Below are 20,356 nucleotides of genomic sequence, written 5' to 3'. Positions count from 1 at the left end.
CTATCCTGATCTGAGCCTGGGAACTTTTTACACAAGAGGCATTTAAGTTGAGGCCCTCTCTGCACCCAATACTCCCTCTTTCTTGCTCACTCTCAAACAAACACACACTCGCACATCGACAGGGTAGTTGACTGAAGTTGCTGGTTATCCGTTTAACTTTGACCCAGATGGAAATGTCAGGCCTTTTTTTGGACGCCACCTGGGAGTCCCGCGGAGGGCCATTTTGTGCCCTCTGCTTTCTAAATATACAGCGGAGGAGGAGGATGCCTCACTGCCCGAGGAGGGGGCGAGCCGCGAGCTGGGCGCTGGGCGCTGCCAGCGAGGGCACCGCATTCCCTGTCATTTAGGGACCGCTAATTGCCAGTTAATTAGCAGAATTGACTCTGTTGTGAGATCCCAAGTGTCTACCCCCCCTCTCCTTACACACATATACACATATGCTCATACGGTACACACTCACATACACACACAGACACACTCCCGCCCACCCCTCCACCCCAGCCCTGAACACTCCCTGGCGTCTCTCTGCACCTCGTCTGGCTCTGCTCAAAGTGCAGTTATGGTTCCGTATGCAGTGGAAAATACATATTTACACACACTGTCTTTGTTTTTCAGTCTCCATACCCATGCAGGGCTCCATTAAGAGAAGCCTGTTAAATGAAGATATTGAAATGACACAATATTCTGATATAGGGGCTATTCGGGTGATATATCACATGTGACGGGTCTGCCCATCCATGCGGTGCCCAGACAAATCAGAGCCCTCCCATCCTGAGGCTGCAGTACATCACACGTGCCTCACAGTGGCATAAGTGAAGCCTGTGCCAGGGTTGGTGCCAGGCGGTGCCAGGCAGCGCCTGCACATGAATGCCTGAGTGCCTTTAACAGCTCTCCTGCCCACCTGTTAAGAGCCCAGATCTGGGGTTGGTTGGCAGGTCGGGTGGCACCCTGGCAAGAGCGGACCCATAGCCTTCATTCCCTCAGCAGGGGCCCTCCCTCCCGCCTTGCGGTGAAATGGCAGGTATGGCGGCACCAGGTTGGCGGTCCTGAAACATCCAGGTGACCAGGCACCAACTGGCACCATATGAATGATGAGGCGGATCAGACCTTCTCCCTGCTCGCTGTCTCCCTTTCCTCAAGCCCATTATAGGCGCAAAATCAGCATGTTGGATAAAGCCAGGGTGAATTTAGAGAGTTGAGGAGGAGGAGGAGGAGGTGGTGAAACAGGGAGAGAGAGAGAGAGGGAGAGTCTTTGTACTCCTCCACTCTCTTTGGCTTCCCCTTCCCCTCTTTTTTATCCCTCAATGGCCTGGTTTTATTGGCGGGTCGTTTAATAACGAGGCTTTCGTGCTTTAAATGAAAGTAAGCGCCGTATGTGTGGGTGAGCTCCTTGTTTTATTTGAAGATGGTAATTTTTTGGGGGCAGGGGGAAGATATCGGAAAGAGCAGAGTGGAGAATGCTGTGTGTGTGAGAGAAAGACAGAATGGATAAGGGAGAGGGGGATGAGAGAGAAAGGGGAAGAAGAAGAAGATGAGGAGGAGAGAAGAGAGATAGAAGGAGAACACAAGGGGAAATAAGTAGGTTAATTTATTTCATTTGCAGGTATAGTTTAAGGAAGACAGGGTGGGGGAGAGAGAGAGAGAGAGAGAGAGAGAGAATGAGCAAGGGGGAAAAGAGGAAGAAGGAAAGGAGCGAGGGATGCAGTTTTCATGAATAAGCAGCTTAATGCGCTCTGGCACTCCGAGTGAGTCTTGCCGAAGCTCTCACTGCCTCTGGCCATCTGTGAGCAGAATAGCAATTTTATTACTTTGTCATTAAACCAATTTCACAGCAGTATTGTTTGTTAATGAGCAGCCGCAAACGAGCGAAGATGTCACGTACTGGAATAGCGGAGAGATTTGTGACCCCACGCTCTCCGTCACTCTTTCTCTCCTCCTCTCTCTCCCTCTCTCTTTTTCACTCTCCCATCGTTTGTCCTCGGTGCTTTTCTCCATCTATCTGTCTTTCCCTCTCTCTTCGTGTCCTCCTCTTGCTCTCTATCTCTCTTCCTCCCTCCCTCCCTCCTTTTCTCTCTCTCTCCTCTTCATGACCATGAGATAGAGGAGACTGTGGCCCATAAAAGAGAAAACTGCTTAAAGATAAAATGTAAAGTCTATACAGTCAAGGCTCTGTTTATGAGCTTCCATTTGACTTTAGTGCTCATGGGAAGGAATGGTGCTCTCTCTCTCTCTCTCTCTCTCTCCTTCTCTCTCTCTCTCTCCTTCTCTCTCTCTCTCTCTTTCTCTCTCTCTCTCTCTCTCTCTCTCTCTCTCTCTCTCTCTCCCTCTGTCCATGCAGCTGTGAGTGCAGGAATATTGGCTTTGATATGGGACACTAAAGCAAAACATTTTCTGTTCCCTTGGAGGCACCCAAAGAGTCGTTATTTGCACATAATTCAGCCTCAATAAGTACCACAACACATCATTCTTTGAATTAGGAATTGCACTTAAATGGCTGTTATTGAGATTCTTTTTTTTCTGGAAGCGGATGTCCATAAGCCTGTGCACGGGGCTTATAGCAGCAATCTGTTTCTTTTACAAGGATCTTAATTCCACTTACACACACAATTTCCATGTTGTGTTGCAGGGTCATGCGTGTGCTTGCGTGACCTGGGTGAAGATGGGCAGCTTTGGGGGGTTTGTCAGCTTCCTGTTACTCTCACTCTGGCATTAATACTGAGGGCGCGGGTCGGAGACAGATCAATTGGCTCTTTCCATTCCTGACGTTATTTATAGAGAGCCATATATCTGCTCCTCCTCGCCGGCAGAGCATGGGGTAAATACAGCCCACATTAGTGAAATAAAGCCCACAGTGTGGGAAGAGACTGAGAGAGAGAGATGGGAAGTGAGAGAGAGAGAGAGAGAGAGAAAGAGAGAGAGGGTGGGTGTGGGTCACTCTTTTCTGCTGACGCTTCAAATGCACATGGTGAACAGAGAACAGAGTGAAAGAGAAATGAAGAGAGAGAAATGCAGAGAAGGAGAGAGCCTCCAGAGACAACCTTACAGATAAGGCTTTAAATAATTAGTCTATCTGTTTGAGGTGGGGATGGATTGCTGCTGAGTTTGCCCATAGGGAAGGGTAAGATTGGCATGTCTGCAACCATGCATGCTTGCGTGTGGTGGACTCTGTGTGTGTGTGTGTGTGTGTGTGTGTGTGTGTGTGTGTGTGTGTGTGTGTGTGTGTGTGTGTGTGTGTGCGTGTGTGTGTGTGTCTGTGTGTGTGTGTGTGTGTGTGTGTGTGTGTCTGTGTGTCTGTGTGTGTGTCTGTGTGTCTGTGTGTGTGTGGTTTTGTAGAGCTGACCAGGTGTGAGTGGCTGGCCCCTGGGGGGCTTTGGAGGGGGACGGGCCCCTCCTGACAGGCCTGATCCATGTAAAAGTCCTCACCCTGATCCCGGCATTCCCGCTCTGTCCAGACATGCTCTCCCTCTCTCTCTCCCTCCCTCCCTCCCTCCCTCTCTCCCTCCCTCAATCAATCACTTACCTTCATAATCACATCCGAAAACAAGCCCCTAATATATTTTTCTCACCTGCCGTGCCCTTTCTTTCTCTTGTTTTTCCTTCTTTCTTCTTCTTCTTCTTTTTCTTGGCTTTTAATTCATTGCCCGGTGCCCTATGGCTCTGAAGTGCATGCCAATAACCTCATCATGGAGGACGCTATAAATCAATACATGCTTTTGTTTACTTAAGCACACCTTGCCAGAGTTCAGGTGGTTATGGATGAGGTACCAGCAGAATTAGTGCCAGGAACATTGTGCCTGAAGTCCCTCAGCACTGGGCACCAATCCACCGTTGCTGGAGCGACTCCCAAATATCCCGGCGTGTAGAGCACCAACCACACCGCTCACAAAACACACCAATTTGCCATTCAGGAGAGGTAGAAAACAAACAACGCAACGAGGAGGTGCCGTTGGCTCGGGGGAGTTCAGTGGGAGATATTAAAGCCATTATGTGCAGCAGGGCTTGGGAGAACGATGCTTTGCCTATCAGTATAATCAAGGATTTCCCATTCAGGCTTATGAATATTTATCTCCCTCTGTTGCAGTGGCTTGGTTTGTGTGTGTTTGTGTGGATGTACACCGTGGCATTGCTGTAAGATCAGTGCCTTCAGTGCCTAAATGTGGTAGTAAAAATGGTGAACTAATATCAAAGCATTATTAGGTCAAATTGGTTTTCTTTTTAACACCGTTTTTCTCTACTCACTGAAATATACTGGTGTGTGTGTGTGTGTGCGCGTGTGTGTGTGTGTAGAAAGATCATTGGAGTCACCTACAGCCTAAGGCAGTGGCATCAGCACTTAAGAGAGCAGGAGTTATTCCCACATTCCCTCACTCCCGCCTCCTACCTTCATTAGCGAGGTCTTGGTAGGGAAGGGGAAAGAGATAAACCATGTAATTTCTAGATGTATTTGCCTAGCCCAGGACACTAGTATGCTTATTACATACTTCTGTTTAGACACAGGTTAATACGCTCACTTATTCAGCTCCTCTCTCTCTCTCTCTCTCTCTCTCTCTCTCTCTCTCTCTCGAATGTGCAAGGCAGAGAGGATGAAACATGGCTGTGAGCTTCAGCTCTCATTTTCATTTTCTATAGCACCGGGAGCTGCTCTAACACAACGCGCCACCCCAATAAAGCCCCACAGTAAATTCCGCTAGTTGTGCAAACCACTTTTATGCAGATCTAAACACCTGTTGTGGTAAAAAAAAAAAAAGGAAAAGGAAAAGGGGGTAAAAAGGTGAGCTGGAATGGTATTCTCCTCAGCGTGCCGCTCCGACATGAATTAGCATGCTGCTGTTCGGGAATAATTGGGAGAGGGAGTCGCTCAGAGGTAGAGGGGATGAACAGCTTCTGCACCTATTTCTTTTCATGTTTCATTCTCTCTCCCTCTCTCGCTCTCTCTCTCTCTCTCACTCGTTCTATCTCATAGCTCAATAGTGTTCTGTGGTTCCTTTAGTGTTGAAATAAAGTGTGAGGCAGTCGCAGTGTTAAGTTGCCAAGTTGTCATGCTTGGATATGAGTGGAGTGGAGGCAGTGAGTGGCCTGAGTCCTGTCAGATCCAGTACCAAAGTGGAGGCTTGACCCGAGGCCGTATGGATGTTAGTGAGTGGCTGGGGTGGGGTGAGAGGGCACTGGACACAGCTGAGGGAGCTCAGTGGTGTCAGTGCCACCAGCACACATCGCTATTTATAGGGTTGTTGTGTTGCTAGGCCCAAGCCACCAAAACAGACAGCCTGTGTGTGGGTTTGTTAGCTGTGTTTGTGTACAGTAGGCAGTGTGGGTGTGTGTGTGTGTGTGTGTGTGTGTGTGTGTGTGTGTGTGTGTGTGTGTGTGTGTGTGTGTGTGTGTGTGTGTGTGTGTGTGTGTGTGTGCGTGCGTGCGTGCGTGCGTGCGTGCGTGCGTGCGTGCGTGCGTGCGTGCGTGCGTGCGTGTTTCTGCAATGCTGGGCAGAGTGGCCAATCAATTATTTAAGAGCATATCCAGCAAAGTGGGACGATTCGGTTAAACATTTCAATCCAGACACAGACACCACACACATACCGACACACACACACACACACACACACACACACACACACACACACACACACACACACACACACACACTGTGTGTTTCATATGCTGGACGTTCCACAGCTCACCTGAGATACCAGGCAACAGGGAGTGTTCTGGCCTGTTGAGGTGGCACTTTAAAAATCACCCGATAGCTTTTCCTTGCCCCAAATTCAACTTCCTAGATAGTGAGACATAAGAAACACAGATACGGAGATACAGAAAAACAAAATGAGATAACCAGGAGGAACCGGAGAGAAAGAGAGAGTAAAGCTCACCCGTTTGCAAATCTGAGGTACTCGTGTTACATAAGAGCAGTGGTTGAAGCCCTCCTCTCTACAGTCTGTCCCCTTCACATGGAAGCAGCCCATTACAGTCTCATCACAGAGGGAGAGAGGAGTGTGTGTGTTTGGGGCGGGGGGGGGGGTGGGGGGTTGATAGTGGAGCACAGGAAATAGATTGGACTTATTTTGTGTCTGGCTGGCAGGCGGCAGTGGTGTCGGCAGCAGCTACGGCACTCCCGTTGCCTAGACGATGCAGTCAATTGACACTCAATTTTGTTTGAAATATCACGCCTCCACCGTGTCATTATCAGTTTCCCCTGGTAATCCACAAAGCCGCCCTGTTTGATTCCCGACAATGAAAGGGGGGGGGGAGTCGCGGATTTCTGTGACTCGATGACTACGGGGGTTTGATGGAGGAAGGAGAGATAGAGAGAGTGAGTGAGAGCCAGGGAGATGGAGGACTGAGAGAGGTAGGGTGGGGAGTGTGGGAAGGAGAGGAGTGAGAAACAGAGGGAGGAGGAGAGAGTGAGAGGAAGAAAGGGCCTGATGTTTTGGATGGCGTGTGGAGATTAGAGGTGCAGGGCCATGGGGAAGCTGAGATTATACCTGCCCTCCCCGCGGCACGCCACAAAGGGCTGCCTAGGCGTGCAGGGGCGATGTGGGAAGCACCGAATGGGCCTGCTGACCTCACCACTGCACCCACTCATTTTCAGCAGGCCAGGCTGCTGCTGCGTCCCCGTCCCCCAGTAATGATAGGGGGGCCCTCATTCTCTCTCTTTCTCTTTCTCTCTTTCTCTCTCTTTGTCTCTCTCTCTCGCTCTCTCTGTGTCTCCGTCGCTCTCCCCGTGGAGTCAATAAAAGGCGGATAATGGAGACGTTTTGTGGTGCCTTGGCCAGCCGCGGCTCTGAGTTGAATGACAGGAGGTCTCAGCGACCCCCGGTGCCCTCGCTGTTGGGCCGCCAAAGCATTAACCACCCCACGCTCACACACTATTGAGGAGGGAGCAAAGCCAGTGCATTGTGTGTGTGTGTGTGTGTGTGTGTGTGTGTGTGTGTGTGTGTGTGTGTGTGTGTGTGTGTGTGTGTGTGTGAGACACATAGGAAGACGCAGTGCATACGCACCTGTGTGCATGCGTGCATGTGTGTGTGTGTACACAGCAGGCCTAAGCACCTTTTCGGCTGGATGCACATGAAAGAGGAGAGCAAAATAAATAAACAAATACATACACAAATAAATAAATAAACAAATAGAACCCCCCCCCCCCTCCCCCAAAAACAAAAGGTGAGTGCTTGGCTTTTGAAAAATAAGCGTACCTTACAGCGTTGATCACCCCTGTCATGTCATATGTAGGCAGCCTTGACTGAGAGCCATATTGACGTGCACTGGATGTTTTGAAAGGGGAAAAAAAACTGCTGTTGTTTCCTGGTGCATAAAACAGCCACGGGTGGATGCCTGGTGCGCACCTAGGCACGCTAATAACTTGGGTCTTTCTTGTTTTGGGGAAGGGTTGGAGGTGAGTGAGTCAGTGAGTTAGTGCTAGGGGAGGGAGGAGAGAAGGGGTGAGGTGGGCGGGAGGGAACCGGCTTTCTTAATCCTTCTTCTGCCAGTGATAATCAGAAATAATAGCAGCAACGAAAACATTCCTGCGTCAAGGTGCCAGCCCACAGAGGCACTCGGGATTAATGAGAAGAAAGATTAGGTGCCGTCAAAGAGAGAGAGACAGAGAGAGAAGAAGAAGAAGGAGAAGAAGCAAAGACATTCTTCACCCACAACACCTTTTTTTAAGAAACTGGTAGTGCTGGTGCAGGTTAGCCTCGCTCGCGCTGTTGCTACAATAAGGCCCCTTTCACACAGGTGTGTTGACGCCCGGGGCAGCCTTGGCTGAGGTCCATTCCATTCACAGAGGCTGATTTGAACAATAACTATCATATCTTTTAGAGAAGGGCGCAAGAGGAGGGTGGATGGGGGGGTGGGGGGGTGGTAGCGTCAAAGGAGATGCCTGAGAGCTTTGTCGGGGCCAAGAAAAACCCCGGTGCAGTTGTCAGAGCTTGTTGATGTAGCAGGAAGAAAACGCCAGGGTTTCTCTCTCTCCCTCCCTCTCTCTTTAGTTCTTTGTCTCTCTCTCTCTCTCTCTCTCTCTCTCTCTCTCTCCCTCTCTCCCTTGCTAGCTCGCTCTCCTTCAGATTCAGTTTTGTGCCGCAGGACAGAACGCAGCGAGCAGAATGGGAAGAACAAAGTTGGGCCGTGCGAGCCAGCAGCTGCTGCTCCCAGGATCAAAGGCACGACAGCACTGGCTTCCTGGCCTGCCTGTCCAGTCGAGGTGTTTGACGGACAGTCAACAGCTGGGCTCCCCCAACCCCCCCCCCCCTCCTCCCCAACCCCACTTTGCCACACAGGGGTCGGCTCTGGCCATCCTGGCAGTGGGGGGTTTGGTTGTGGAAGCCAGGGAGAGAGATGGTGGTGTGGTGTGGTGTGGTGTGGCGTGGTGTGCAGCTGGGGTGGTTAGAGGTTGGGGGTGGTGTCACCCCAGGAAGGGGGATTCCCTGCTGTGTGATGAGGTTTTTTTTACCTCTAACCCCCAACAGGGGAGTGCCTGTGTCCCTGAGCAGGCCACAGGTGTCTTAGTCCAACTGTGCCTGCAGTGCTGTGTTGTTGTTGTACTTATCTGAGGAATTAACCGCAGAGGGCAGCGAGGTCTTTAGCGCTCCCACTGCAGGCCTGGCATAGCACAGGAGAGCTGCTGGCTGTTTAAAGGAGTGGAAGAGAGGAACTCACACAGGTCTGATCTGGTCTGTGTCACCGCATTTAGCTGGTACAATGCGTGCGTGTGTGCGTGCGTGCGTGCGTGCATGCATGCGTGTGTGTGTGTGTGTGTGTGTGTGTGTGTGTGTGTGTGTGTGTGTGTGTGTGTGTGTGTGTGTGTGTGTGTGTGTGTGTGTGTGTGTGTGTGTGGAGGTGGGATGTTTTTTTAATAAGCCACAGCACCAGACCTCTGTCTGATTCCAGGCTGACTTCAATGAGCTCGCTGCTATCAGTGCATGCCTAAGAGTGCTAAACCCAGAGTCAAGCACAGCTTAGCCTCCACTGCAGAGAGAAGGAGGGAGAGAGAGAGAGGGAGAAAGAGAGGGAGAGAAATAGAGAGAGTTAGAGAAAGAGGGAGTGCTGCAGTGCTATTGATTTATTTTAATTAGCAGCACATTAAATCGTGTCAGTTTGCAAAACAAATATATAATTCTTTGCCTGTTTTTCCCGTCCCGTCTTAACGACTCCTGCAACTCCCAGAGTCTGGGAAGGAAGGGGCTTTGAAACAGGGAGGAGAAGAAGTGTGTTCCAATTCAGTGTATCCATGTGTGTGTGTGGCGTGTATGTGAAAGAGGGAGAAATTGCTGCAAACGTGTTGAGAGTCAATCGGAAGAGAGAAGGGAGAACAAGACAGAGCAAACAGTAAGGCAGAGACAGAGTGAGAAAGAGAGTAAGAGAGAAAGGGCGGGAGAAAGAGAGAGGGAGAGTGAGAGAGAGAGAGAGAGAGAGAGAGAGAGGGTGAGGCAAAAACAGGGCCAATAAATGTCTGCCGAGGCTCAGGGAAGGTGAGTGTATTTTCCCCTCGGAGAGGTGCTGGGGAGAGGTATGTAAACACAGCCGCGGCCTCAACGCCAGGGCCCTCGCGGCAGGGCCACTCCAAAAGCAGCCGCTCCGCTCCGCTCTGCCCCACTCCGACTCCCATCTGCACTAAATCAAACACAGGGGTGAGGTAATGCTTGCTCGGCTTATGTCTCTTGACTCCTGTTTTAACTTAAGGAAGAGAGAGAGAGAGAGAGAGAGAGAGAGACAAAGAGAGAGAGAGAGAGAGATACGCAATAGAAATAGCTTGAGGAAGCCCTCTCGTCGCTCCTCCTTCTTTCTGTTCCGAGGCCCTCTTCTCACTCCCCCCTTTCTTTCGAGTAGCTCCGCGAAGATCCTTTCAGATGGTTTATGATAAATCCGCAGATAGGCACAATTGGGTGGCCGGCTTAAATAGTTACAGTGTGTACGGGAGACACCCGCGCGCTGCGGCGATTGCATCTGTATTTACCCCACATCAGATTAAGGGCCACCATTGGCCGGCAGACGGCGCGTGACCCTTTTAGGGAGTGATAATTGGGCCGTGTTTGCTTTCATTAAATCCACCCTCCCACCGCTTAATCTGTGTACACTTCCTAGGTCAAAGTGGACACTAGCGTTGTTTTTATTCTCCTTCTCCACCCCCCCTGCTACAAGAGGCTGCTTCCTCTTTTGAGCGCTCCAAGGACTAGGATTTAATTAGTTTGTGTTGGACTTTTTTTTGTGCTGTTTTTGCTTTTTTTTCTTAGACGGAAGCGTGGAAGGGGATGAGATTTAATTCAAACCAGAGAATCCGTATTGGCGAACGATGATGAAAGTCGAGCATGTTGAAACTTTTGTTGTGTTATGTGAAGTTTTCCTGTACAAAATCAGGTTCATAGAGTTTGACTGGCAAGCACAGACTTACTGTCCCTTACCCTAAAGTGCAATTACTCACAAACTGATTATACAGTTTTGTTTTCAAACAGCAAACTCAAAGACCCAGACTGATACCAAAGAAAATTGAATCAGCTGGAACAATATCATAAACTTGTCAAACCAGTAACCCTGTTACCGATTGGCTGGGCTGGCAGGGTTCCTGCTCCTCATAGGCTGAGTCTCTCTGTCTCTCTCTCTCTCTTGGCCGTGCTCCAGGGCAGGGTGGTTTGGCATGAGGATTTGTCGGGGAAAGGAATGTTGACAACATGAGCCAGTTACCAGGTGTGACGAGCAGTCAGCTCACCACCAGAGGACAAATCCCCTTTTCTCTCTCTCTCCCTGACACTCCCAAAGGCCCAAAACAAGCCGAGCCAGCCACCAAAAGCATGAGCCACAACACCCAACCCTGCCACTGCACCCCCTCCCCCCCCGCAGCAGCAGCAGAGCAGCCGTAACCACGGTGAAGAGGGGAGGTGGCAGGTAAATGACAAGAGCTTGCCAAGCACCAGCGAAGGCTGCGTTCAGGAGCTCCGCAGCGTGGCGGGGCCAAGCCTGTGATCCATGCCCACACGCTGGGTACTTACCTCTTCAAAAAAAAGTCCTCAATCGACCCCCCCCCCCCTTCCTCCAACTCCCCTTCTCTTTCCTCTCTACCCCCCTTTTATGTTTGTTTGAGCTGCCATTTCTGGCCTGGGGATCGAATGTTGATCCAGCTCCACGGTAGGCTGGGGTCAAGTGGACTCCTGCAGCTAGGTCTCCATTATTCATATCTTATTGTGTTATGAATCTTTACTTCAGGGAGGGTGGGAGAGTGATTGTGTGTGTGTGTGTGGGGGGGGGGTAAAATGCTCAGTGCAGCAGTAATTCCTTCAGTCTGTCTGGGTTGATTGTGAAAGCCAGTGCTCTTGAGAGGGAGAGGAGGAGAAGCGAGGAGAGGAAGGGGTGGGTGGTGAGAGGGGGTGCATGGCTGGCACGTGAGGCACACAGTTTTGGCACACACCTCTCGCCTCGGCCAAACTGGCAGATGAAAAGGCTCCCTTCGAAAGACTGAGTCTGCCTCCACAGTGCCTTTCACACTAGGCTGTGAGGAACATGCCCTCTCTTTCTCCCTCTCTCTCTCTTCCTCACACACACACACACACACACGCCCAGACATACACACACACAGACATGTGCACACTCGCACGTACACACTCGCAAACGTTTGGTCATATATACATAGAAACTCGTCATCCACCAAAAGAATTCTGGGTAGTTTGGAAAAGACCTTTTCTCTCCCCCCCCCCCTCTCCCCCCCCCCCCAAGCTCTTTTTTTCATACAGACCCCACAATTGATTTGTAAAACCTGCTGGTCCTCCCTTTAAAAGCGGAGGCCTGTCAGAATGTTTTCCCCTGGCAGTAATGTACACATTCTGCAGAGTATCCAAAGAAATGACCTCCCCACGACCCTCTAACCTTGCCTTTAATTATTTGTTTGAAGACAGCATGGAGTTCCCATGCTGAGAGCTGCTGGGGAGAGCGGGGAGGGTGATAATACCAGCCAGTGTGCCTCATGGGGGAATGTGCAGCCAAGGCGGGGGCTGTGTGTGTGTGTGTGTGTGTGTGTGTGTGTGTGTGTGTGTGTGTGTGTGTGTGTGTGTGTGTGTGCATAGGGAGTTAGGATGGGGGCTAGTGGTGGTGAAACGGTGGAGGGCCGTATTAAAGAGACTACCAGATGTAAATAATAAAATTTTAAAACGGCAATGGGTGAAACTCGTGTCGCTCGGTCGGCAAGGGAATGGACTCCAGAGGGTGACAATGGTGCCGGTGATACACTGAGTGTGTGTGTGTGTGTGTGTGTGTGTGTGTGTGTGTGTGTGTGTGTGTGTGTGTGTGTGTGTGTGTCTTTCTGTAGTTCTCTGTGTTAATATCCTGATGAGTGTGTCTGGCGGTATGCAAGTCAGTGTGATAGCTTAGTGTAAGTGTGTTTGTATGTACATATACGTACATGTGTGTGTGTGACTGTGAGTGTGTGTGTGTGTGTGTGTGTGTGTCAGCATTCTTCTAGTTCCCTGTGTGCCCCCAGCCTCGGCATGCCTGCGTGCTTTCGCTCCCATCTCTGGAGGATTCTGCTTGTGTTGTTCTAAGCACACCCCATTAGCAGCTCGTTGGGGGAGAGAAAACAGTGTTATCAGCCCCGGCTCTGATAATCTCAATTGGCTTCACTCGGACTGATAAAAGGCGCTCGGGGGCAGGAGTGGGCCCTGGTCGACCTCCCCCCACCTCCCCAACCACCACCACCACCACCACCACCTCATACCCCACCCCCACACCTCATAACTCTGGCAACTTGTTTGGGGAATGAAAACAGACGTGTGTCTGAGGGCTGTTGTTGGGTGAGACATGTGGCCGCTAGGGACGGTGCTGACATAAAGGTGGGAAGACGCCTGTCGGAGCTGTGAAGGAAGTGTAGGAATGCATATTTGTGTATTTCTGAGTGTGTGTGTGTGTGTGTGTGTGTGTGTGTGTGTGTGTGTGTGTGTGTGTGTGATAGCACCATCTTGCCTCCATATCCCTAGTCCCTTCCTGAGTGTGACTCGTTAAACTCTTTTATTCTCTCCATTCTGTTGGCTTGATGAATAGAGCTCCAGCATGAAGCCAAACAGCCTGTGGGTTCATTCGGTAGACTAGTACAGCGTATGAATCAGAAATCAAAACTCAGAGCCCTCCGTGCCTCTCCTGTAGCTGTACTCAGTGAGATAGGCCTCTGCTTTCATCATCGCTGAGAAAGCCTGGGCACATTTCACACGTGAGGACCCTTCTTAATGTGATGTGTTAATGATCCAGTGTCAAAACGAAATAGTTCATATTCACATGCTTGTGAGTCTTGAGGACTACCTGAAAAAGAGGAGACGGACGAGACTACTGGTGGTTGGCGCTCGGTGAGTCAGCCCGAAACAGCCTTTTACAGGAGGAATGTCTTTTTACCCACTCAGCTGGTTTTGATGCTGCATGCCTAAGACTGGGCTTCAGTACTGGCAAAACAACATTTCAGAGAAGCTAAAGTGTGGAGGCAGTCAGGTCATCACCAGCAGGTTTTTTCAAAATGGCTGAGGATTGTGCAAATATGTGGGACGAAAAAAAAAAAAGTGTTTCGGAGAAACAAATATCTACGAAATGTCTGTAAACGTAGTCATTATGGCATTCCAGAACACCCCACCAACCATCGTCACCGCCACACTCTTCTCTCCTCGAAAAATAGTGCCGTTAAATCAGAACAATTCTCTCTCTTTCATGTCGGACCCTCTCATCCTTTGCTCTCGAGCCCAGCCAAAGAGAGAGACCGAGAGCAAAGAACTTTCTGTGCACTCCCGCAAATGAGCTCGACGTCCCCCCCACCCACCCCCCACAAACTGTACGTTTTGTAAATTTAAGCATGTCACTTTGAAAAGCCCAGATTACGGCCATTTAAGTTAATAGGAGAAGGTAAGGGCAGGTATCAGAGGTTCATGGGGGATTTGGAGCCCAAATTGATTCCAGTCCTCCCCTCCATCTAATGACCACTGCTATGCCATTGCCCTCTCTGTGTGCTAGCAGTCAATTTTTTTCTCCTTCTTTCTTTGGGGGGAATCAGGCGGCAGGCCGTGCAGGATAGCCCCGCAATGATTTGAAACCTCCCCCTAATCTCAAACACATGTTCCTACCTGTAGCGTTAACTCCTCCATGCATTTTTTTTAATGCTCGGGAGAAGGGGGAGTCTCTCTCTCTCTCTTTCTCTCTCTCTCTGTCTCTCGCTCTCTGTCTCTTGGGAGCGGCCAGCTTGTCTTTGACACGGACCTGGTCGTCCTGTGCTCTCTCTCCCTCTCGCTCACTTTTGCCCCTTCCCTACACCCCATCCCTTTAGGAGGTGGGTTGGAGGGGTGGGGGGTGGGGGGGTAGAAAAAAAGCAGCTTGCCCCTAGCTGGCACTAACCTCCAGATGACCCCACTGGCTTTACAGTCAAAAGACGCAGGAGCGAGGAGGGCCGCGGAGTCTTTGTGGAGCTGCACTTATTTGCCGCTATGGCGGTGATAAAACTTCAGACAGCCTAATTGATGGGCTCGCTGACATAACAATACCTCGTGAAAGCGCGGAGTGGCAATGCCTGCTCCTCATTTATGGACAGCTGGAAGGGGTGCGGAGCCCCCTACAATGAAGCCAGCAAGGGGGGAGGTGGGGAGCCGCGAAGAGGGAGGGCTTTTGAATGAAAGGAGCCATTTGTGTTGTGGCCCTTGCAAACTTTTAACTTATTCTGAATTTGTAATGAGTGATAACACACCAAGAATAATGTTTATTTGCGCGACAGAGGCAGAGTGGAAAAGAGAGAGAGAGAAAGAGAGAGTGAGAGAGCGATCGAGTGAGATGGGGGTGTTGGGGTGCTAAAGAGGTCCAGTGAGTTTGTGGCACGGTGGCCTCAGCGCCGTGGCTACATTTAATGCCTGTGGAATGTCTCCCTGGTAGCCATAGCAACCATGTGTAATCAAGGGTTGTATTAAACAACAGGGATATATCATAAGCGACATTAAAAGGATACCTCGTTGGGGCTCCCAAGTCTGGGCACAATTGCCCCTTTGTGGCATGGTTTCTGCTCTGGATGGCTTGGAGGACCAAGTCGTTAATGCCACCATAAAGTCATGCAAATTGTATTGTTTTGTTTCTTGTGGCCTCTAATGAATATTTGTCTTGCTGAATGGTGACGGGTGATTTAACGTGTGCCTTTGTCTCTCTCTCTCTCTTCATCCTTCCCTCGCTCCCTCCCTCCCTCCCCACCACCCCTTTCTTGTCTTTCCCAGGTTCATTAACGCCAGAAGAAGAATAGTACAGCCGATGATTGACCAGTCAAATCGAGCAGGTAAAAAAAAAATCACACACACACACACACATAAACCCATGCACACCCACAAAACATATCCCCTACCCTCTCTCTCTATCTGTTCCCATAACCCTGTCAAATCTGCCCCCGCCCTCCCCGTCGACTGGATAAATATTCACCCTAGTGCCCTCTTCTAGAGGAAAGTCCCCCCCCCCCCCTCCTCCTCTTTCCCTCCTATCCTCCCTTTCCCTTCTTCCCTGAAATGGGAAGCGCTCCCCTATGGCCTGACATGTTGCCTGATTGACTCTAATTGAAGATTTCCCAGGCTAACCAGACAGAAGTATATTAGTGCATGTTCTCTGTGTATCACTAACTGAACTCGAGAAGAGTTCCTGGCACGCTTTAAACACCTTTACGTCCTTTTATACTGCTGCAGAACATATCTAGTAATTGTTGCTAATCTGCTCATTTTAGAAGAACGAACCGTTTCATATCGTCAATTGGATCCACATTACATAGTTTCAGATGCGCAGATTTATTATTTCCAATGACCTGATTAAAATCAGAGGGTATCGTATTGCAAATTGATTAGGCATTGATTTTCCATATCTTGCATAGCACAGATCGAACAGAGTGCGGCTGTCAAGATTAAGTCATAAAAACGTCACTCTGAAAATCCACCAAGAACCCGGCACATGTTTTACACAGCAACCCTGGGCTCCCAGGCAGTGCAGCACATTACTGCCGAAACAAAATGCTAAGTAATTTGTCTCTGAGCACTGAGGCTCTTTGTTGATTATCTAGGGTAAAGAAGCACAAATTGGGGTGGAGATCGTGCAAATGAAGTTAGGCAATTATTGAAATGAGATGCGTTCCAAACCAAATCCCAGCGAGTCCCGCCGCGGTTTTGCGCAAAGGGGGATTCGCAGGGAATATTTGAACGGGTGCTCCCAAACTGTCGCAATCAGCATGCCTCCCAAAAGACAGCATGCCTAACAGCTTCCCCCTAATCTTCTGGGCTTACAGATTACTCAGGATAATGCACTTTAGCCCTGGAATACACTGATGTGTACAGACTTCTTTCAGAGAATCAAATCCTTTTAGTGCAATACGACATACACACAACATATTGTTCAGAGAAAGATTTGAATCATTTCAGCAGTCTAATCCGTAATGGCTAGAATGGCAAAGTCGATCAAAATTACCCAGTGCAGTCTTATTCCGAGGTTGTAAAAGTGTATTTATTTTGTCAGTAGGCTTAAAAGTGGACCACTATTTACTACTACTACTGCTACTTGGCAATACAAATAGTCTGAACAGGATACAGTACACCTTCCACGTCGCAGTGTTTCCTTGCTGCATTAGAGAACAGCATGCCAGTGTGCATGCCCTCTCATTTGTGTGTGTGGATGTGGGGAGAGGGAGTAGCATAATGTCTTGCAGTATGCACGGGCTGGAGCTTGGGACACTATCTGATTGTCTGGTGTGTCTTCTCTCTCTCCCCTCCCCTGGCGTCCGCGTTCTGACTACAATCAGGTTTTCTTCTTGATCCTTCAGTGAGCCAAGGAGCAGCGTACAGTCCGGAGGGGCAGCCCATGGGCAGCTTCGTGCTGGACGGACAGCAACACATGGGAATCCGGCCAGCTGGTAAGACCAGACAGACAGACAGAGAGACAGACTGACTGACCGACTGACTGACCGACTGACTGCCGAGCGGCCTCTCTCCGGCCTCTCCACATGGCCACACACTGACCACCAGCCACCCCTCACACACCGACCACCAGCCACCCATCACACACGACCACCAGCCACCCGTCACACACCGACCACCAGCCACCCGTCACACACCAACCACCAGCCACCCGTCACACACCAACCACCAACCACCCGTCACACACTCAAACTAAACACTGAAGCAAAAAAAGCATCCACATCCTAGCCCAGTCCAAGCAAGCCCTTGGGCTGAGGCGCTGTCTTTCTGCCTGCTGCCCGTCTTCCTCATCCTCATCCTCTTCCTCCCTTCTTCTGTAATGGTGGGATACAGAGAGCTCCACAGCTGTGAGATGTGACTTGTGGAGTTCTACTGTATCTCGAGGGATTCATACTTTGATACTCTTTCATCACTCACTCATACTCTTTTCCCCTCCCTGCTTTGATTTTGATTTCAAATGCTTAAATGAACGGTGTTTCCCTTCATATTGGGTTCTTGCTCTGACCAGCTGTGATTCAACCTTTTGCTGACCTATCTGGTATCTTTCTCTCTCTGTCTCTTTCTCTCTCTCTTGTTCCAGGGCCTATGAGTGGAATGGGGATGAATATGGGTATGGATGGGCAATGGCACTACATGTAACCTCCATCTTGTAAAGCAAATCACAAAGAAAAAGGGGGAAGTAAGTACTAGGCTCCTTATCTCTTGGCTTTTTTCCCAGCTGTTTGCCTTTTAAACAAATGCTCACTGATTCCGTTGATCCACAATCCAATAGCACACAACACCGCACAAACACGACCCTCAGCCGGCCTTCCCTGTGTGCTTTTCCCCTGGGGGATTGGGGGGGTGCGAGAGGGGAAACTAGCCCCAGGATGAATGGGGGTACTGGGAATAGTGGGAAGCACTGTGCCACGATGCCTGCCTCTGATGGCCCCCGAGGAGCGGACTTGTGGCGCCAGACGACAACCAGAAAGAGAGAGAGCAAAGGAGAGAAAAGAAAGTAGGGAGGACAGCAAAGAAAAAGCATGGCGCACACATTTATTTATCACAACAGCGGCATCGCTCTGCACATCTCGCGGGCAGCCAATGCAAATGTTGGACATTTAGGGGAAAAAATAACATCTCCAGGGGCAAGGGGCTGACGGGGAGAAATTAAGCAGGCTCCAGTGAAGCGATAAAGAAGGAGAAGTGAAGCTGTCCTCGGAGTGACATAAATCTGTCGGACCGAAGGATTGATGCCCAAATTATCTTATATGCAAAGACGGGAGCGCCGCAATACATTACGGCCCCCGAGCGAGATATACGGGCTGGGGGTGACACATCCTATCCTTCACTGGGGAGAGCTAGGGTTGGGGGTAGGTTGGGGGGGGACCTGAGTGTTTTGATTATTTTTTACTGGGTATTCGGGTGCATGAGGGTGGGAATGGGGGGGGGGTTTCGTCTCCTAACATGAGACACTGAGACAGCAGAGATACGGAGATAAATTTAGAAGGACATAGACGTTAAAACAGCCACATACATAAAGAATGGGGGAATTTCTCTGTTCGCTCTCAGAAGTCTCTCTCTTTTTGCTGGCCGTGGCTAAATGGCCGCAGCCTGATTAAGACGCCCATTACACCACCCACCCCCGTCGCCTACCAACCACCCCCCCCCCCCCCCCCTCCAGTGCCGTGGCACTGACATTTCAGAAATCAAGACATATCGCATCCTAACGCCAGCAGGGCGCGGGGAATTTTATTTAACACCTACCCTGCTCTGCTCAATGAGCCACAGTATAATAACACTTACCTTGATTAAAAGAACCCTTTATATGTAAATAGGCGACGGATTTTTCTATAGGGTCACCATGGCGATTCTTCCGATAGAGACCATTTCTAACCCCCTCCCCACCTACCCAACCACCTCCCTCCTTCGCCCACTCCCCCCCCCGCCGCTTCCCTTACTAATGGAGTCAAAAAAAATGCTAGAGTGCAGTGTTCCCTAAAACAGCCACAGAGAGACAACATTTGCTCAGCTTGGATAATTCTTAATATAGGCTATATAATTTCTAGACTATTTAATTACATAACATATTTTATGCTTCATGACCAATTACATTAATAGCTTAATACAGAGGAATATTACCCCTCTCTTGATTTGATTACGCAGCCACACAATATGGTATATTTGGTAGTTAATTATCGTCAGCCATTGAGCGGGTTGCTCTGCTAGAACAGGCAGGAGGAGAGTGGGCCTGTCTGGGTGCGGCGTTATTGTCTTCAGATGGTTTTACCACTCCTGTTAATAAAGGAGCGCTCCGCAGATCTACTTAACAGAATGACTGCAGCTTACAAGGCTTGAGATTACCAGCTTACAGTGTCAAAAACATCTGCTGGGCCTTTTAACGGGGACTGGCTCTAGGTTATATGGAGGTGAGCGCACTCCTTGCGTGGAGCTCACCCCCCCACACCAACTCACACACACTCACCCCTCAGCCGGATTGATTTACCTTTTTTTATGACCCCGATAGTGGGCTTTTAAAAGACCGCTTTAACAAACATGTGCATTCGCAATGAACCTGCGTGGAGGAGCGAGTATTACAAAATGGCGCGGCTTTCAGCCAATGAGATTGGCCATTAATCTCCGCCTTCGCCTGTCCTGTTTTTTTTCCCCCTCTCTCTCCTCTCTCTCTCTCCCCTCCTTCTGGGCCCTCCTGTGTAATTTCTTAATTGCGGCGTACCAAGGTAGAGGAATGTCGAGAGTTAGCATGCCTGGTGACCTTGGCGCGACCCCTTTCCCCCCCTCCCCGCCACCCCCTGTGCTGTTGCTAATCCCCAGGGGGTCACATTACAAAGCAGTGAAGCCCAGGCCTCTGCCCTGCTCCTTACCTAGACCTGCAGGAGCACCGCCTAGCCTAATCCAATCTAACCTAGCCTAGCCTAGCCTAGCCTAGCTTAGCCAAGACTCGGCTGGCCCGGCCCCACTCTCCCTCAGCCTCTCCCCAGGCTTCACTCTTCACTTCCAGGACAGGCTGCTCATGCCATCCCCAGATCCGTCTTACAGCCCCGTCTCACAGCCCCCCCCCCCCCCCCCCCCCCCCCCCCCCCCCAGCCCCAACCACCCACTCTTACCTGCCCAGGTCTGTTTACTGCAAATACTGCTCTGAATAACTAAACAGTGACACTACAGAGGAGCCTCTGTCCCCACAGCCGCCAGTCACAGCATGGCTCACGCCAGCCTGCTGAGGCCTCCACACATGAAGGAGTCTCAATGCCGTATTCCCAAGGCATCAGCATTCAGCATTTCCCTCTGTCCCTCACATATACACACACACACACACACACAAATACACTTGGACCCATACACACACACACACTGCATTTCTCTCCATGGCCTTACTGAAGATGCTGTCTTCATCACCCAACCAACACATATCATTTTTTACCATG

The 20,356-nt window shown here is 50.1% G+C and overlaps 1 protein-coding gene across 11 annotated transcripts in view; it reads left to right on the top strand.

The window, feature by feature from the left end:
- The window catches only part of meis2a (Meis homeobox 2a), an 82,351-nt gene extending 64,754 nt beyond the window's left edge, over window positions 1–17,597 (top strand). For 7 of the 11 annotated variants that reach the window (XM_031580816.2, XM_031580824.2, XM_031580819.2 and 4 more), the window contains 3 exons: window positions 15,201–15,259; window positions 16,757–16,867; window positions 17,512–17,597. In XM_031580816.2, the coding sequence (XP_031436676.1) occupies window positions 15,201–15,259; window positions 16,757–16,867; window positions 17,512–17,570 (229 nt within the window). In that variant the 3' untranslated portion in view covers window positions 17,571–17,597. The remainder of the gene's footprint in view (window positions 1–15,200; window positions 15,260–16,756; window positions 16,868–17,511) is intronic. The other 4 variants (XM_031580826.2, XM_031580822.2, XM_031580818.2 and 1 more) reach the window with 1 other exon arrangement.
- Window positions 17,598–20,356: the final 2,759 nt, after the last annotated feature.

This window comes from Clupea harengus, chromosome 14 (assembly GCF_900700415.2).
Source record: "Clupea harengus chromosome 14, Ch_v2.0.2, whole genome shotgun sequence".
Lineage (NCBI taxonomy): Eukaryota > Metazoa > Chordata > Actinopteri > Clupeiformes > Clupeidae > Clupea > Clupea harengus.
This window is presented reverse-complemented; position numbering and strand designations above follow the sequence as displayed.